Source organism: Girardinichthys multiradiatus, chromosome 24, assembly GCF_021462225.1.
Source record: "Girardinichthys multiradiatus isolate DD_20200921_A chromosome 24, DD_fGirMul_XY1, whole genome shotgun sequence".
NCBI classification, from domain to species: domain Eukaryota; kingdom Metazoa; phylum Chordata; class Actinopteri; order Cyprinodontiformes; family Goodeidae; genus Girardinichthys; species Girardinichthys multiradiatus.
In genome coordinates, this window is record NC_061816.1 from 26,538,608 (window position 1) to 26,555,056 (window position 16,449).

At 41.7% G+C, this 16,449-nt stretch overlaps 1 protein-coding gene across 3 annotated transcripts; it reads right to left on the bottom strand.

Annotated features, from left to right (window-relative positions):
• Positions 1 to 8,035: 8,035 nt before the first annotated feature.
• ddx4 (DEAD (Asp-Glu-Ala-Asp) box polypeptide 4) lies at positions 8,036 to 15,542 on the bottom strand. 3 transcript variants are annotated; one of them, XM_047355812.1, is made up of 22 exons: positions 15,394 to 15,532; positions 13,708 to 13,749; positions 12,774 to 12,806; positions 12,637 to 12,676; positions 12,500 to 12,547; positions 12,388 to 12,429; positions 12,040 to 12,111; positions 11,476 to 11,502; positions 11,347 to 11,400; positions 11,229 to 11,264; positions 11,122 to 11,157; positions 11,008 to 11,049; positions 10,788 to 10,930; positions 10,521 to 10,673; positions 9,996 to 10,150; positions 9,778 to 9,907; positions 9,542 to 9,708; positions 9,322 to 9,467; positions 8,980 to 9,079; positions 8,636 to 8,906; positions 8,409 to 8,516; positions 8,036 to 8,321 (listed from the first exon to the last, which is right to left on the bottom strand). In XM_047355812.1, exons 3-22 carry the CDS (start codon positions 12,792 to 12,794, stop codon positions 8,244 to 8,246), a joined length of 1,869 nt encoding a protein of 622 aa, XP_047211768.1. In that variant the 5' UTR covers positions 12,795 to 12,806; positions 13,708 to 13,749; positions 15,394 to 15,532; the 3' UTR covers positions 8,036 to 8,243. The 3 variants fall into 3 exon arrangements, with proteins under 3 accessions (XP_047211768.1, XP_047211767.1, XP_047211769.1); XM_047355811.1 differs by lacking the exon at positions 13,708 to 13,749 and having other exon boundaries at positions 15,394 to 15,542; XM_047355813.1 differs by lacking the exon at positions 13,708 to 13,749 and having other exon boundaries at positions 12,052 to 12,111; positions 15,394 to 15,541.
• Between the last annotated feature and the right edge of the window lie 907 nt (positions 15,543 to 16,449).

The window sequence follows — 16,449 nt, forward strand, 5'->3', positions numbered from 1 at the left end:
TGGTCGAAACGTCGAGGTTCCTAAACCTTAACTTCAAAACCCAAGATGGCGTCCAATTAAGAAACTTTCTGTATGAAATTCATAAAATGTCGTACATATAAAGAATACATCTTAGATACAGCAAATGCATCATTGTAGATGATCCCTTCCTTTTATTTATGAGCTATATCATTTTCTTTCAGCCGATCACTGACGACTTAAATCGATGACGTCTATTGTCTACACTGGACATCATCACCACAAAGCAAGCTGTTATTCATTTCGTGTTTTTCTTTCATCATGCAAGTTAAATTGTGTTTTTATCCGATGTTGTAAAATGTATGCCTTGTTATATTGTTTTGCAATTTATTCCTTAATAAAAATTATGAAACTTTTTTGGTCTCAAAGAAATTTGCTTTAAATGTCTACTAAGTCACCAATACATTTAACTTTCTACACCGTAATTCAATATTATCCTCTCACAAATGAGGAAAAAAACCTCACATTCCTTGCCCAAATCCTGACATGGTCTGCGACCACTATGATGTAACGTTTATAATTTCATTAACTGTTCTGTTATAACTGTGTTTTTTAAAGGTGGTTTTAATCATCTAATTCAGCTCGTGTACGCAGGACAAAAACGGAAGTGCGAGTAGGTCATTGGCTCAAAGTTCATCTAACCAAGTAATTTACTTTTTGTTTAAATGAAATTAAAAAATGCATCAAGCATTAATTTCTAATTTCTGACATTAAATATAAGAATTTTTAAAGAGCATTGAGCGTTTGGCAACTTTCATATATGAAGTTCTCACGCAATGTCAAAGGGATTGGCTCCACCCACGTATTGACCCCCACCACAGTGAGCCAGTGATCTTGTTTTGGCGGTCATTTAAAGTTCCCGTTCAAAATTTTCCAATGACCAGTAGCTTTTAAGACATCAAATAGTGTATTTTTATGAAAAATGTAGGCTACATCCTTAGAATTTTTACTACACTGTTAAATTTGAAGGTAAGTAAACTAATCATGTTGAGGTTTTAGATAAAACACTGTTGCCACTCCAATCCAGCCCCCGATTAGCAGAGAGGGATGCATGGTTGCATGCCTTGCATATATATTTCTGTAAACCTGCAATTCAATTACATTTTAAGTCCAGACTTTAAAAAAAAAACAAAGATTCTGCAAGGTATTATTTTGCAGCTATTCCATTCATTTTCAGTCATCGATGTTTAGGCACATCAGTAGACTCCACAGAACTAAGACACATTTTTAAAGTTGAACAGATACTTCAATTGAAAATTCACAAGACAAGTAGTAGTAAAAAATGCATCATTTAAAATAAAATAAAAACATACTATAATTACAACACAACATAAATGGCATACAGATTTGAGGGAACAATTTAAACAGAATTTTTGAGTTGTGATAGAATGCTGAAATATCAATATTTTGTGGTTTCTGGGAGATTATATAGGCCAGAATAATATTTTGATTAATGCTAATCAAAGCCTTTTCATTCTTTAACTAGATGCCTCGACAGCCATCAATAGACAGGGATTCCCTTATTGCAGTTATCTGCAGTTCAAAAGAGGATATCCTTCTAAATGGGAAAATAGCCACTCCAGCTGCCACTATTTGGACAGAATGAAGTCAGCAGCTGGAAAACAAGATGTCTCCAAAAGCCCTGTACACTTTTGTAAAATCTAACAGACACAACATCTGGTCATGTTTGGAGATCAGTGAGCAGGAAAGTGATCGTGAGAGCAGTGTGGACACAGAGTTTGACTCTGGCTCCATTTCTCCTGGACAAGACGACTGCTCAGGTTTTCAGCTTGAAGTTCCTTTTGAGGAATGGATCAAATTTGTACCTGAGAAAGTGGAATATAATGACAAGTTTTCATCATCTGGCAAAAGGGAATACATGATTTTGAAGCCTCGCACTTGGAGTCATGTAATTAACCATCTGATTTGGAAAAAGATCAAAAGCACATGTACATTTGTGTTCCAGAGAGCAAAAGTTTATCCAACTGTCACAAGCAACTACATAGATATCAAAGGCTTCTGTAAAGAGTGTCAAGGCCATATTCAAATGACTTGTGCTAGAGAGCCAACGGTAAACAGCCCAATGCTGCTTCAGTGGTCCATCGAAGACACTGATATCTCCTTGCACACTGGGCAATCCAAGAGGTTCATGTCTGGAAACCTTCGTGCACAGACTTCAAAAGAGCTGTGTGAGGGCAGGATGGAGCCGGCTGTATGGAGGTCAGCGAAGGCATCAGATTTGATGGATATTGGAGATGATGAGCCAAGTCACTTTCCAAATTTCATTCATTCGACTTGATCGCTTTATTTCTCGTCAGCAAAAGCGAAAAATGATGAGGAAACATCTGGATTAGCCAAAGTTACCGAAACAAACTGTATCCATGACTACCCACAGTGCTGAAGCCAAGAGAAGAATGGATTCTCAGCATTCTGTAGAATCTGATGAAACCACAAACATTCCTCCAACAGATGAAGACGTGGTTGAAAACTGGAGGGGACTAATTCTTCCACCCAAAAAAGGAAGAGGACTTCTTATCTCACTTCCTGCACTGAAAAGCTCCATGCAGATCCATCTTTTGGGAGAAAAAGAGCAAAAGTGGGACTATTAAAAAATGGAAACCTGCATCAACCGATTAGAGTTGGGGAAATCAACAATCTCTGTTCTGAACACGTGCATTTGATACGTTTTGTCAGTGCTTATGCTGTGCTTTCTGTGACAACTCAGCATTTCAAAATGTTGTCAGGAACAACAGTGACAACCCCATCTTGCTGCTGGTAAAAGCCATTCCTACAGATGGTGTGACCCCAAAGATCTATTCACAGAGGGCAGAGCTGCTTAGTGGAATATTTGAAAAAATCCAGTTGAGGTCTGGTGCCCATCAAATCCATGCCCAGTGCAATATCTCCGAGGTCATTGGAAAAACAATGAGAAATATATCCAGCGTTTACCTCTCAAAACAAAGGAACAACAAGGGAAGTACCATTTGTTTCTCCTGACACTTCTGTCCTGATGGACTCTGGCATGGCTCAGCTTGACACTTCAGTGGAAAACGAACTCTTCCTTCCAGAGTCTCCCTGCCTTTGCCCACTACAGAAGGAATCAGAATGTCCAGTTGAATTCAAAACAGGAGCCAGCACCTCAGGAAAAATGCTCTGTGTTGAAACTGTTGCTCACAGCTACAGCATTGGAGAAATAGCATGCATTGACACTGACCTTGCAAACACAACTCAATTTCCTTTGAATGAATTTCTCCCCTCTCTGGCTCTCCAAGGAAACACATTCACTTTGAGAGGAGTCATCCTCTCAAAGGCAGCGTTATGCACAGCAGACTGAATGCTGTGAATCAACACATTTTGGGGAACAAGTTTTGAGAAGCCCAGATCAAAAGGCAAATACATTTTGCCATTGTTTAATATTCCTGACCAGAAATAGGTTCTATGTTAATGTTTTTTGTTACAAGTTTGTGGATGGCAAACTATGCCATATTTTACCTGTGGTGATTTATGGAAAAGTTTTAGTTTGAGATGCTTTTTCAACTACATCTCACAAAAAGGAAGTTTGTATACCTGTTGTATACAAAACAGTAGAGATTCATCATTATCAAGTCACTTTTTTCCTTTTGTTGTGACCATAGAGCAGTGTGAAAAAAGGCGTTTTCATTTTTGGATTTCAGAATGTTTAATTGTTAACATAAAGTTAATTTTACAAATCATAAGTGTTTATTCTTCTTTGAAAGTATAATGTACAGGGGTTGGACAATGAAACTGAAACACCTGTCATTTTAGTGTGGGAGGTTTCATGGCTAAATTGGACCAGCCTGGTAGCCAGTCTTCATTGATTGCACATTGCACCAGTAAGAGCAGAGTGTGAAGGTTCAATTAGCAGGGTAAGAGCACAGTTTTGCTCAAAATATTGAAATGCACACAACATTATGGGTGACATACCAGAGTTCAAAAGAGGACAAATTGTTGGTGCACGTCTTGCTGGCGCATCTGTGACCAAGACAGCAAGTCTTTGTGATGTATCAAGAGCCACGGTATCCAGGGTAATGTCAGGATACCACCAAGAAGGACGAACCACATCCAACAGGATTAACTGTGGACGCAAGAGGAAGCTGTCTGAAAGGGATGTTCTGGTGCTAACCCGGATTTTATCCAAAAAACATAAAACCACGGCTGCCCAAATCACGGCAGAATTAAATGTGCACCTCAACTCTCCTGTTTCCACCAGAACTGTCCGTCGGGAGCTCCACAGGGTCAATATACACGGCCGGGCTGCTATAGCCAAACCTTTGGTCACTCATGCCAATGCCAAACGTCGGTTTCAATGGTGCAAGGAGCGCAAATCTTGGGCTGTGGACAATGTGAAACATGTATTGTTCTCTGATGAGTCCACCTTTACTGTTTTCCCCACATCCAGGAGAGTTACGGTGTGGAGAAGCCCCAAAGAAGCGTACCACCCAGACTGTTGCATGCCCAGAGTGAAGCATGGGGGTGGATCAGTGATGGTTTGGGCTGCCATATCATGGCATTCCCTTGGCCCAATACTTGTGCTAGATGGGCGCATCACTGCCAAGAACTACCAAACCATTCTAGAGGACCATGTGCATCCAATGGTTCAAACATTGTATCCTGAAGGCGGTGCCGTGTATCAGGATGACAATGCACCAATACACACAGCAAGACTGGTGAAAGATTGGTTTGATGAACATGAAAGTGAAGTTGAACATCTCCCATGGCCTGCACAGTCACCAGATCTAAATATTATTGAGCCACTTTGGGGTGTTTTGGAGGAGCGAGTCAGGAAACGTTTTCCTCCACCAGTATCACGTAGTGACCTGGCCACTATCCTGCAAGAAGAATGGCTTAAAATCCCTCTGACCACTGTGCAGGACTTGTATATGTCATTCCCAAGACGAATTGATGCTGTATTGGCCACAAAAGGAGACCCTACACCATACTAATAAATTATTGTGGTCTAAAACCAGGTGTTTCAGTTTCATTGTCCAACCCCTGTATATTACATTTTCAAACAGTAACCTGGTTATGCGTGATCTTAGAAGTCAAGGTTCATTACCTCTCTCAATTAATTAGAATAGAAAACCTTTATTGCTCCACAATAGGGACATTTGGGTGCGTCAGCACCAAACCATAAGGCAATGAAAGTACAGGTTCATGTTTCCCTAAAAAAGTAGGAAACTTACCCAAACTAAAAGCTATAAGAAACAACAGACTTATAGAAGATATGCAGCATCTTGCTGCAAACACCAAAGGACCTAAGCTTCCTCAAGAAGTACAGTCTGCTCTGTCCCTTCTTGTAGATGGCTTCACAGTTGCATCTCCACTCTAGTCTGTTGTCCAGGTGAACACCAAGATATTTATACTCTTCCACCACTTCCACTTCTTCTCCATGATACAAATAGTTTTTGACTTATTCCTGTTTCTCTTAAAATCTACAATCATCTCCTTTGTTTTATTCACGTTCAAAATGAGATGATTGTTTCCACACCATGCCACAAAGAGGTCCACCACCTTCCTGTACTCAGCTTCTTGTCCATCTCTGATCCACCCCACGACTGCAGAATCATCCGAGTATTTCTGCAGATGACAGGAGTCTGTCTTGTACTGGAGGTCTGAGGTGTACAGAGTGAAAAGGAATGGTGAGAGTACCGCTCCCTGTGGTGCTCCTGTGCTGCTGACTACCTGGTTAGACTCACAACCCTTCAGTCTCACAAACTGTGGTCTGTTTGTCAGGTAGTCTTTGATCCAGGAGATTGTTGAGGCCTCCACCTGAGTCTTCTGGAGTTTCTGACAAAGCAAATCAGGTTGGATTGTATTAAATGTTCTGGAGAAATCAAAGAACATGATCCTCACAGTGCTGCTGGCTTTGTCCAGATGACAGTGGGTTGTTGAAGCAGGTGTATGATGGCATCTTCAACTCCAACTCCACAGCGATAAGCAAACTGAAGGGGGTCCTGATGGTTTACTGTTTGCTTATTCAGGTGGGCCAACAGGAGTCTCTCTAGGACCTTCATGATGTGAGATGTCAGGGCCACAGGTCTATAGTCATTGAGGACTGATGGGTGAGTTTTCTTTGGTACCGGAACAAGACAGGAGGTCTTCCACAACACCGGAACCTTCTTCTGGGCCAGGCTAAGGTTGAAGAGGTGCTGCAGAATCCCACAGAGCTGCTCTGCACAGGCCTTTAGGACTCTAGGGCTGACATGATCTGGACCTGCAGCCTTATTCTGATTCAGTCTCTCCAGTTGCATCTTCACTTGACTTCTTGAGACACACAGGTGGAACGGGGAAGCAAAGGAAGCATCAGCATATTCTGATATGGTTGAAGGCAAACATGTAGAAGCAGAAGGTCCATGGCTGAGGTGGAAGATAAAACATTTGAGGTGTTACTGGACAGCTGTGGGTCCTGTGGGTCAAAGGAAGGTGGAATGTCTGTTTGGCTGTGAGCAGGAGAGGAGGATGCTGAGCTTGTTTCTGAACTGAACCTATGGAAGAATGTGTTCAGTTCATTGGCTCTGTCCAGACATCCATCGGTCTGATCGTCCTTCTGCTTGAAACCTGTGATCTTCTTCATCCCTGTCCACACATCTCTGATATTGTTTTGCTGGAGCTCGCTCTCCAGCTTCTTCTTGTACACCTCCTTGCTGTCTCTTATCTTGACTTTAAGTTGCTTCTGTAAACTCCTCAATAATTCTCTGTCTCCTTCTCTGAAGGCTCTTTTCTTCTTGTTAAGCAGGTCCTTCAGGTCACTGATGATCCAAGGTTTATATCAAACCATATTCATGTTTTAGAAATAAGTCTTTTTGTGGACAATCCATAAGATTTATTTGAACCATTATTACATCCTCAAACTGAAAGAAACATATTGACAAAACATTTGCAGGTGTAAAGAACCCAATGGTTCTATTAGTGTTGACTGGTGGGAGCTAAACACTTGTCTTTGAATCAACCACCCAGACCTCTCAGGTCTTCTGGCTCAAATCTACTCTGCAGAACCTGAACCAGAACCAAACATGGAGAAGCAGCTTTTAGTTCTTATGCTCCACTAATCTGGAATAAACTGCCAGAAAACTGTAAAAATGCAGAAACCCTAAGTTGCTTTAAATCAAGATTAAAAACCTTTGTTTAGAGTGGCCTTTGACTGGGCCATTTAGGCATAATTAGTTGCGTTTTCAGTCCAATTTTCCTTTCATTTTCTTATCCATCATTCTATTCTCTTCATTTTAATTTTTTAAATGACCTCTGTTGTTTGATTTTATCATTTGTTTTTCTGTCTGTTTATTTGCTTTGTGATTGTATTATAATTGTTTGTACAGCGCTTTGAGAGTCTTGTTGCTGAAAGTACTATATAAATAACCTTACCTTACCTAAAAAATGTAAAAAGACTTAAAATGGAATACAAAAGGGCGTGTCTCATTGATGTAATCTAGTAGCATGATTTACCATTGTTTTTGTTTCAATTGGTCACAAAACAAGGAATTATTTTTATTTTCCACGATTGTTTGGTTCGGAAACTTATTGACGGTCCCTAAGTGAACCACCGCGCGTCAGAAGGAGCAACAGAGAGCAGCTAGCCGAAATTGGAGTGCCTGAATCGGAACAACCGTGAGCTAGATGGCGCTAACTCCGCGGAGCTTGAATATCCAACTTCAAACTAACTTCACCGCGGTCCAATTTCTCTGCTAACCATCAATAAACTAAATCAAAAAAGAAGAAAACAGCACAAGCGAAAATTTCAACGACACAAACGAAGCACTAAAAATGAGACTCCGGTTCAATTTGGAGCAAAATGGGGGATGGCGACGTCGTCGGCCGAAATTAAAACTTATATCCCAGAAACTAAAACGGCGCAAACCTGCACAAATGAAGCACTAACCATTCTGTGTATTTGCCAGAATTTTTCATGTGGGTGGGCTGTCAGCTTCACGCAGCTCATTAACCATTGATTCAGGAGGGTCTTAATGCTCAGAAGAAAGAAGCACGTGCAACACAAAACTTGATCAGCAGTAACATCTTTACTTAAAAATAGAGTGAAATGACAAATAATACTCGTAAAGAATAAAACAAAAAGATGCATGCAAGCCCTGGGTTATACATTCAACACCCAGGATCAGACTAAATCTTTCCAGTGAAACAGAAACTCTCAAACAACAAGTGGAACAATTTAAACACATATTGACTCTTGTAAGGGATAAGTAGCAGAGTTACTCCCATTCCTCATCATCAGCTGCAGGCTGGGCCGCTGCCTGGCTCGGACCACCGTTATCTCGGAAGGAGCTCGTCTGTGGACCCAGATAACAAAGCAAAGATTTAAATACAGAACAAAGGCTAAAATAGTGTAAAAATACAATGGAAGGCAAGTCAGCTACCTTTCTGGAGTCTGTGGAGCCAAACGGCTTCCTGGAGGGATTGAAGTCAGACTTCCCATGGCCGCTGAATGCAGACTCCTCTAACCAGGCCGGCACCTCCTGCTGGGCCTGCCAATGGAGGAAATCAGAACATACGATGGTTTACAGGCAGACTTCATCGCTATCCTTCCACAATCTGACCTGGGAACAGGTGCGAAGGAGTCCTAACAGCAAACACAACCACTCACCTTGGACAGAACTGTGACCAGTGAGCGGGCCATCTGCCCATCGATATCCGGGTCAAAGAAAGACACCGCCCTCCCAACGTTCCCACAGCGGCCAGTTCTCCCAATGCGATGGACATATTCATCAATTTCTTTTGGGAGGTCGAAGTTCACCACATGCTGCACGTCTGGAATATCCAGACCACGAGCAGCTACAGAGGTAGCCACCAGAACAGGACATTTGCCAGAGCGGAACTGTGTTAGAGCCAGCTCGCGTTCCCGCTGCTCCCGGTCACTGCCAGAAACAGGATATCACCATCAACAACAACAGGTGATGTTAAAGAGAAGCAGCTGAAAGTGTTAAATACCCATGGATGCTGGTGGTTGGAACATCTTCCTGGCACAAGAAAGTAGCAATAAAGTCTGCTTGTCTCTTGGTCTCCACAAACACCATGGTGCGCTCCGTTCCTGCAGACATAAAGGGTCGTCAGTCCTCAGAAAGTCATCTCTGTAACACCAGCTGAAACAGTACATGTGATGGTTTAACTCTCTGGCCTCCAGCTGTGTTCCTTGGTCATAAAACGCCTCTTAAAGATTACCATCCAAGTGTTATGTTTGTCTGTATGCTTTCAAAATGGGTTTTTGTATGAACACCAATATAAAGTTCAGTCCCGGGACACAGGATGAATAAACCTGTTGCCTAATGACACCTGTGGTTTTGAGGATATCAAGAAGCTGCTCCCTCTTTGAGAACCTGCTGACTTGTACAAACGTCTGTTCCACATCACTGCATGCTCCGCCCACAATCCCCACCGCCAGGAACAGATAATCCGCCTTGAGAAAGTCAGCCGCCATCCTGTTTAAAGAGCAAAACATTACTGGACCCTAATCATCTCTGCAAACACTACAAGCCTCTGTTGTTCAGCAGACCTCTGGATGTCTTCAGGGTAGGTGGCGCTAAACATCAGAGTCTGTCGGTTCTCCTTGGATGGCATTCCAGGGGAGCCAACCAGACGACGCATGTCTGGCTCAAAGCCCATATCCAACATTCGGTCGGCCTCATCCAGCACCAAGTAGCGCACTTTACTCAGTCCCACCTAAAACACACCAACGCTTAGTTGCACTTTTAAATTTGAAGAACAGCAAAAACGTTTTCATATCTTTACCTTTCCTCTTCCGATCATGTCCAGCAGACGCCCAGGAGTCCCACACAGTACGTTACATCCTCTTAATATTTCCCTAATTTGGTATGCAGTGCTTACACCACCATAAACCACTACAGGGCGCACACATGTCCTGCAACACAAAGAAAAAGAGTTCAACCCCAGACTGCTCCTTTGAACTGCATTAAAGCCAGCTGGCTGCTAACATTCCAACAACATACCCATGAGCAAACTTCCTGGCTTCCAGGTAGATCTGGTTGATGAGTTCCCTGGTTGGAGCTACAATGATGGCTTCAGGTTCCTGCGTCTCACTGAAGCAACTGGCTGCCACTCCCCCCACCATCAGCTGCTGCAGAATTGGCAGCAGAAAAGCAGCCTGGAAGGCAGGAAGCTACATTTAGACTCTGTCCACATTTACACTTCAGCTTCAACTTCCAGTATTCCAAACTTTATCAGACTGTTTTATAGAGGTTTTCCTTTGGTTCTTTAGGACATTATAGACACAAGTACAATGCCATCTCCAAGGTTGTATTATACCCAGAAGCAAAAGGCTCTAGTGGTCCAAAAGAGATTTAACTGTAAAACGATCAACGGGTTGACCACAAGCTCAAGTCGTGATGAGACAAATCAACAATAAAAGTCCTTGTATAACACTCAGTTTTCATTTTCCCACACTTATCCAGACCTGGGAAATCATTAAATAAAATTCCATACTTTAAGACATGTGGGATTTCCTCTCATCTCACCGTTTTACCAGAGCCAGTCTGGGCGCAGGCCATCAGGTCTCTGCCTGCAGAGATGATGGGGATGCCGTGTTTCTGCACAGGGGTCGGCTTCACATACCCAGACTTGCTGATGTTGTTCCTTAGAGACTCACACAAAGCTGCCTCATCAAAGGTCTGAAGGGGGGAAAAGTCTTAAGGTTGACACAAAAGAAACCTAAGCCAGCAAAGCCAGAGTTCAGAGTTCATCATCAGCTGAATTCTGCCTGGAATTCTATTTCCACCTCTCACCATAATAGCCATGGGCGGGTTGGTGCCACTGACATCTACCAAGATGTCATCATACTTGTCAAAGTTGATTCCACTCTCATAGTGGGAGAAAATGGTGGCTTCATCATCAGGGACTGTTGGGGGAACATACGTGACCCTGGGTTCTGCGGGTCAGAACGAAAACACCAAGTTCTTGGTAGCAGAACATTCTGGGTTAAATACTATCAGGACGTTCACTTACTGTCACCATCAGCCTCCCCCTTCTTTGGACCTTTATCTTGTCCTGTTTCACACACTTATCAGATCAGTTACACTGAAAAACAGTTTCAGATTCAAACATTCTGATTTTTCAAACCTGGACTGAAGATCTCCTCATCTTTCCCACGGTAGCCTGCAATGACAAACACTAAATCAGCTCTTCCTCACAGATAACTCCTCAAGTTCAAGCTCTTGATCATGTACCTCCACCAAGGCCTCCTCTTCCAACCTGGTCACCATCTTCAACATATGATCATTGATTAATGTTTTCCTTCTAACTTCAAATTAAAACTACATCGGTAAGCAGAGACTCCAGCGGTACCTCGTCTGAAACCTCCTCTCCTACCCCGACCTCCTCTGCCTCGCCCTCTAAATCCTGTCAATCATAACAAAAATCAAGCAATCACAGAACAGCACATGAAAAAACTTTGTCTTTTATGTTCGTTCCTACCATTTTCATGAGCTCCATCAGCCTCTCCTGCAAATTAATCAGAGAGAAGATCAAGACAATATGAAACACTATGATCAACGCCCGCAGTTCCAACTCCTGACTCGCTACAGGGGCGCGTTTCTGAGTGAGATGGCTTTATATCTGAACTGTGACCTAATCATGTACCAAGCTGTACCCGTTTGAACCAATAGGAAAATTCAACTCCAGTAACCACTGTTCAACCCAAAGAGGGCAGCACTAAGACAGTTTCAGAACAAATATTGCAGAATAAAACAAGTTTACATGAAAATGTAAAAAATTGCACAGTAACAAAAGTAGGACCCTGAGGTTCCAATTTATACAGTTAACCTGGAAAAAAAAAGTTGATTTAGGGTTTAGTCCATTTTAAATACTTTGGAAGGGGAACCGAGACGTGAATACTGAAGGAACTGGGCTGTGTGTTACTGGTCTGAACTGGTCTAGAGAAGTGATTAATGTCTTCCACTGTGAATTAGTGCTATATAAATAAATGTGGACATTTATAAGTGGTTATATTTCAGCAGAGCGTTAAAAACTAAAGCTTACTTAATGTCTTACCTCCTCTGCCACTGAAACCATCTCTCCCGCCATCTGCGTTGTAACTCCAGCTGTCTCCATCTATGATGAAAAACCTGAAAGCTTAGGAACACTAAACAGTTCAATTACATCAAAGACATCTATGAAGATGTAGCTATGCAATAACTCTACATCCCAGGGTGAAGCTGCACAGACAATCCATAAACAACCCATTTTGCTCACTGATCCATGAAGATAGGCACCACCCTCCTTTCCCATGCACAGAATTTCTCAACTACTGAGAATGGATGGATGATCCAACCAGATTTCCAGTTGAAAATCTTCAGCAAATTTAAATAAAGTGTATGGAATAAGCACCTGAGATGGACGAGTCCCTAAATCCTCGGCCTCTGCTAAGGCCTAGAAGGAAACATAAAATCAATTCTCCGTAGATGTAAAACAGAAAGTTAGAGTTACACAACTTCCTTACTTCTTCCAAATTCACTGCGATCACCTTTCCACGAGTCTCTTTCTGTACCTTACATTCACCACAAACAATATAAACAGTTTAAAGCAGCAGACACTGATAACAATGAAACACTAGCTGACTATGTTTGCAGAGCATACCATCACTGGAGGTGGAGTTGGTTGCTGTGACAGTAGTTTCCTGTAAGAGGAGAGAAAACACGTTGATTGTCAGGAACCTCCACACCTGGCAGAGTTGGCAGGAGACGTATTGGTCCTCTAGGAGAGACATCGCTTACCTCTTCATCCCAGTGGTCCATATTTATGGAAATCTTTTAAATGAAACAAAGGGATAGTTTCACTTTTGTTAAACTTCCAGTCACATGTAACAACAAATGCTGCATCAGGGACATATTTCAATAAAATACAAATACCGTAAATTCCAGACTACAGAGCGCACCAGATTAAAAGCCGCATGCTCTAATTTTAGAAAGAAAACTAATGTTGTATTTGTACAGGCCGCACCGGAAGTTAAGCCACGGCTGTTCCACGTTGTAATATGATTTACACAGAAAGATATTACATGTGAGGAATTTTTAGCTTTTAATTTCATCCGTATGGTAATATAAATAAATGCATATTGCAAATGCTTTTGTTCTAACAGAGGCTAACACGGCTACCTTTAAATATACGTATGTTATCAGTAACACATGAATTTTGTTGCTAATGGTTTTTTACTGAACAGTGCAACAGTCCAATATCTCCTAACTGATATATACTGCAGCCTACCAGGTCAAAAGTCATTGATCGCCTTCTTCATCTTCTTCCTGCGCAATGAAACCATCAAAGTCCTCTTCTTCAGTGTCTGAATTAAACAGCCTCAGGATCTCGTCTCTCATTCAGCCTCTTCGTTGACGCTCTCACTTGAGCGTCCCTGATCCCCTTCATCACGCAGCCGTCCAGCCTTTCTAAACCCGCTGGTGATTTTCCATGTTGATGAGGGTGAATATAAATGTCCGATTTACAATACTGGTACCGATAATTAAATTGTGAAAGTGCTCTTGATTTATTGCACAAGTTCATTGGACCTCTTTGCAACATGTTTTTGGCAGCATGAAAAAACACATGCATTAGCTGCATCGTTGTAACCCCAGTGTTCAAAGTGTGGGAAAAAAGTAGCGGCTTATAATCTGGAATTTACGGTAGTTGATACTGCAGGTTGTATCAATTCACCTCATCAACTAATCATGAGTCTGCAGGATCATTTTCAAGCAACTGTGAGAAGTGGAAAGCACAGGAATGTAACATCTTCTATATTGTTGCACAGATGGCGGACAGGTTCTTTATTACTACAGCCCAGGGGAACTATCACCAAACACAGAACCTCACTTAAAAAAAAACCAAACTAACCCTTTAGGAGTCAGTACAAACATCTCTCTAGATGACAAACGACACAGATGATATGCAAGTTGACCAACTGTCTGATGGTCCAGTTCTCCTCAAGAGTCTGTTGCCTTCAAGAGGACCTGGCTGCAGACGCTGGTGCAGCTCAGCTTGTAGGTGGAAACGCAGGAGCAATTTACAATGTCTACAATATTATTTAGTCATAGCAGATGTGAGAAGGTGATCAGAGCACAAAATTCCATACAGCCAGAACTTTCTCTGGCATATCATTAAAAAGGACTTTAAACTGTGGCAACTTCTATTTAGTATACTTTAGTATACTGGCCAATGCCTAATCTAAAACACTGACTTCTAAAATCTGGATTGAAGGATCCCACATTAAATACAAATAACTACAATTATGGTTGTGAAAAAAAATAACGATCTAAGGCTTAGTTATCCAAGGACGGCCGGGGGCACCAGTTCCTAATCTTGATCCTTGTCCTGCATGTTTAAGAGGTTTCCCTGTTACCCACACACCTAAATTCAATAACCGCACCATTAACACACTTCTGTAGATTTAAGGGGCATGATGAGGTACGACTGTATTCATTTCAATCAGGTTAGCTGATACAGGATCACGTCTGATGGACTCTAGGGAAACAGGGCTTGGCCAGTGAGATGGCACCTTTTTCAAATTTACACATATTATAAGGATGTCAACTATATACATTTTCCAATGTTTTTTACACATACAGAAAAAAAAAATCTAGAAACACCATTGGAACATAAAATTGGACTCCATAATTTTTCAGACTATATGAAAGTCTGGTTCCATAGAAACTGAACTAGCCCTTTGCCCTTTGACCCAGCAACCACCGCGATAAATACACTACAGCTGTTCCACGGCGGGTTAGTTGCAAAACTTGAATAGAAATAAGAACCTGAAGCCGCCGACGTCTCACTGATTTGGCGGCACTAACCTCGCTGCAGCACCTTGGCGTTTTCCTGAGCAAGAACCACGGCAGCCATGTTGCTCCAACATCAGAGAGCAGCCTGCCGCGCCGCCATATTTGTTACAGCTCCACATGTTTCAATGCAGAAATAAAAAACTGCCAAACTATAGCTAAACGACTGACAAAAACGTCAAGTGGAACTAATTTTCTCAGAATCTCGTTAACACTATTTTTTTTAAACCAATATTTGAAGAAATTTGTCGTTTGCGCTTATTTTAACAGCAGAAACTGAAGAAACAAGACCTGTTTCCTAGCTAACGACATTAAATAAAAGGTAACAATTTTAAATATAACGTCTTTTTAAAACGAAGTGATAATGACATTTAAAAACGCTTAATATTGAAAGTTATGGCAAGATGCCATTAAAAAGACATTTTAACCGAGCCCTTCTTAAGACTATAGAAACTAGAGCAAAATGGAATTAAATGCCATTTTATTTCACTGCTTGAAAAAACGTACATTTTTCTGAACGTACCTTGGTAAAAAAGAGAAGAAAAAAGGATTAACTAACTAAATTTACCTTGTGCTTCTCGGTTAAAAATCTGTTGTTGCCGAAGCGTGATTTTCTCCACGAACTTCCCAATTACCTTTGAGACGAAGCGCTAACGAGCCGAGGTAAACTGCAGCAGGGTTGCCAGGTCTGCTGCTTACCCGCTTTACGGGAATATGTTGAACAGACACGGAGCAAACCGTAGCGTAAGCATCGTTGGCAGAGATTTTATGGATCAACAGGTCCTTCTCAAAATATTAGCATATTGTGATAAAGTTAATTATTTTCTATAATGTAATGATGAAAATTTAACTTTCATATATTTTAGATTCATTGCATACTAACTGAAATATTTCAGGTCTTTTATTATCTTAATACGGATGATTTTGGCATACAGCTCATAAAAACCCAAAATTCCTATCTCACAAAATTAGCATATTTCATCCGACCAATAAAAGAAAAGTGTTTTTAATACAAAAAACGTCAACCTTCAAATAATCATGTACAGTTATGCACTCAATACTTGGTCGGGAATCCTTTTGCAGAAATGACTGCTTCAATGCGGCGTGGCATGGAGGCAATCAGCCTGTGGCACTGCTGAGGTCTTATGGAGGCCCAGGATGCTTCGATAGCGGCCTTTAGCTCATCCAGAGTGTTGGGTCTTGAGTCTCTCAACGTTCTCTTCACAATATCCCACAGATTCTCTATGGGGTTCAGGTCAGGAGAGTTGGCAGGCCAATTGAGCACAGTGATACCATGGTCAGTAAACCATTTACCAGTGGTTTTGGCACTGTGAGCAGGTGCCAGGTCGTGCTGAAAAATAAAATCTTCATCTCCATAAAGTTTTTCAGCAGATGAAAGCATGAAGTGCTCCAAAATCTCCTGATAGCTAGCTGCATTGACCCTGCCCTTGATAAAACACAGTGGACCAACACCAGCAGCTGACACGGCACCCCAGACCATCACTGACTGTGGGTACTTGATACTGGACTTCTGGCATTTTGGCATTTCCTTCTCCCCAGTCTTCCTCCAGACTCTGGCACCTTGATTTCTGAATGACATGCAGAATTTGCTTTCATCCGAAAA

Excerpts from the sequence above, each read along its gene's own strand:
- ddx4 (XM_047355811.1), bottom strand. The coding sequence starts at position 12,794 with ATGGACCACTGGGATGAAGAG. Across the intron at positions 11,503-12,039 it reads CAGAGGAGGTAAGACATTAA|GAGAGGCTGATGGAGCTCAT; the intron begins GTAAGCTTTAGT and ends ATTAATTTGCAG. Across the intron at positions 8,322-8,408 it reads GCTCCACAGACTCCAGAAAG|ACGAGCTCCTTCCGAGATAA; the intron begins GTAGCTGACTTG and ends CTGGGTCCACAG.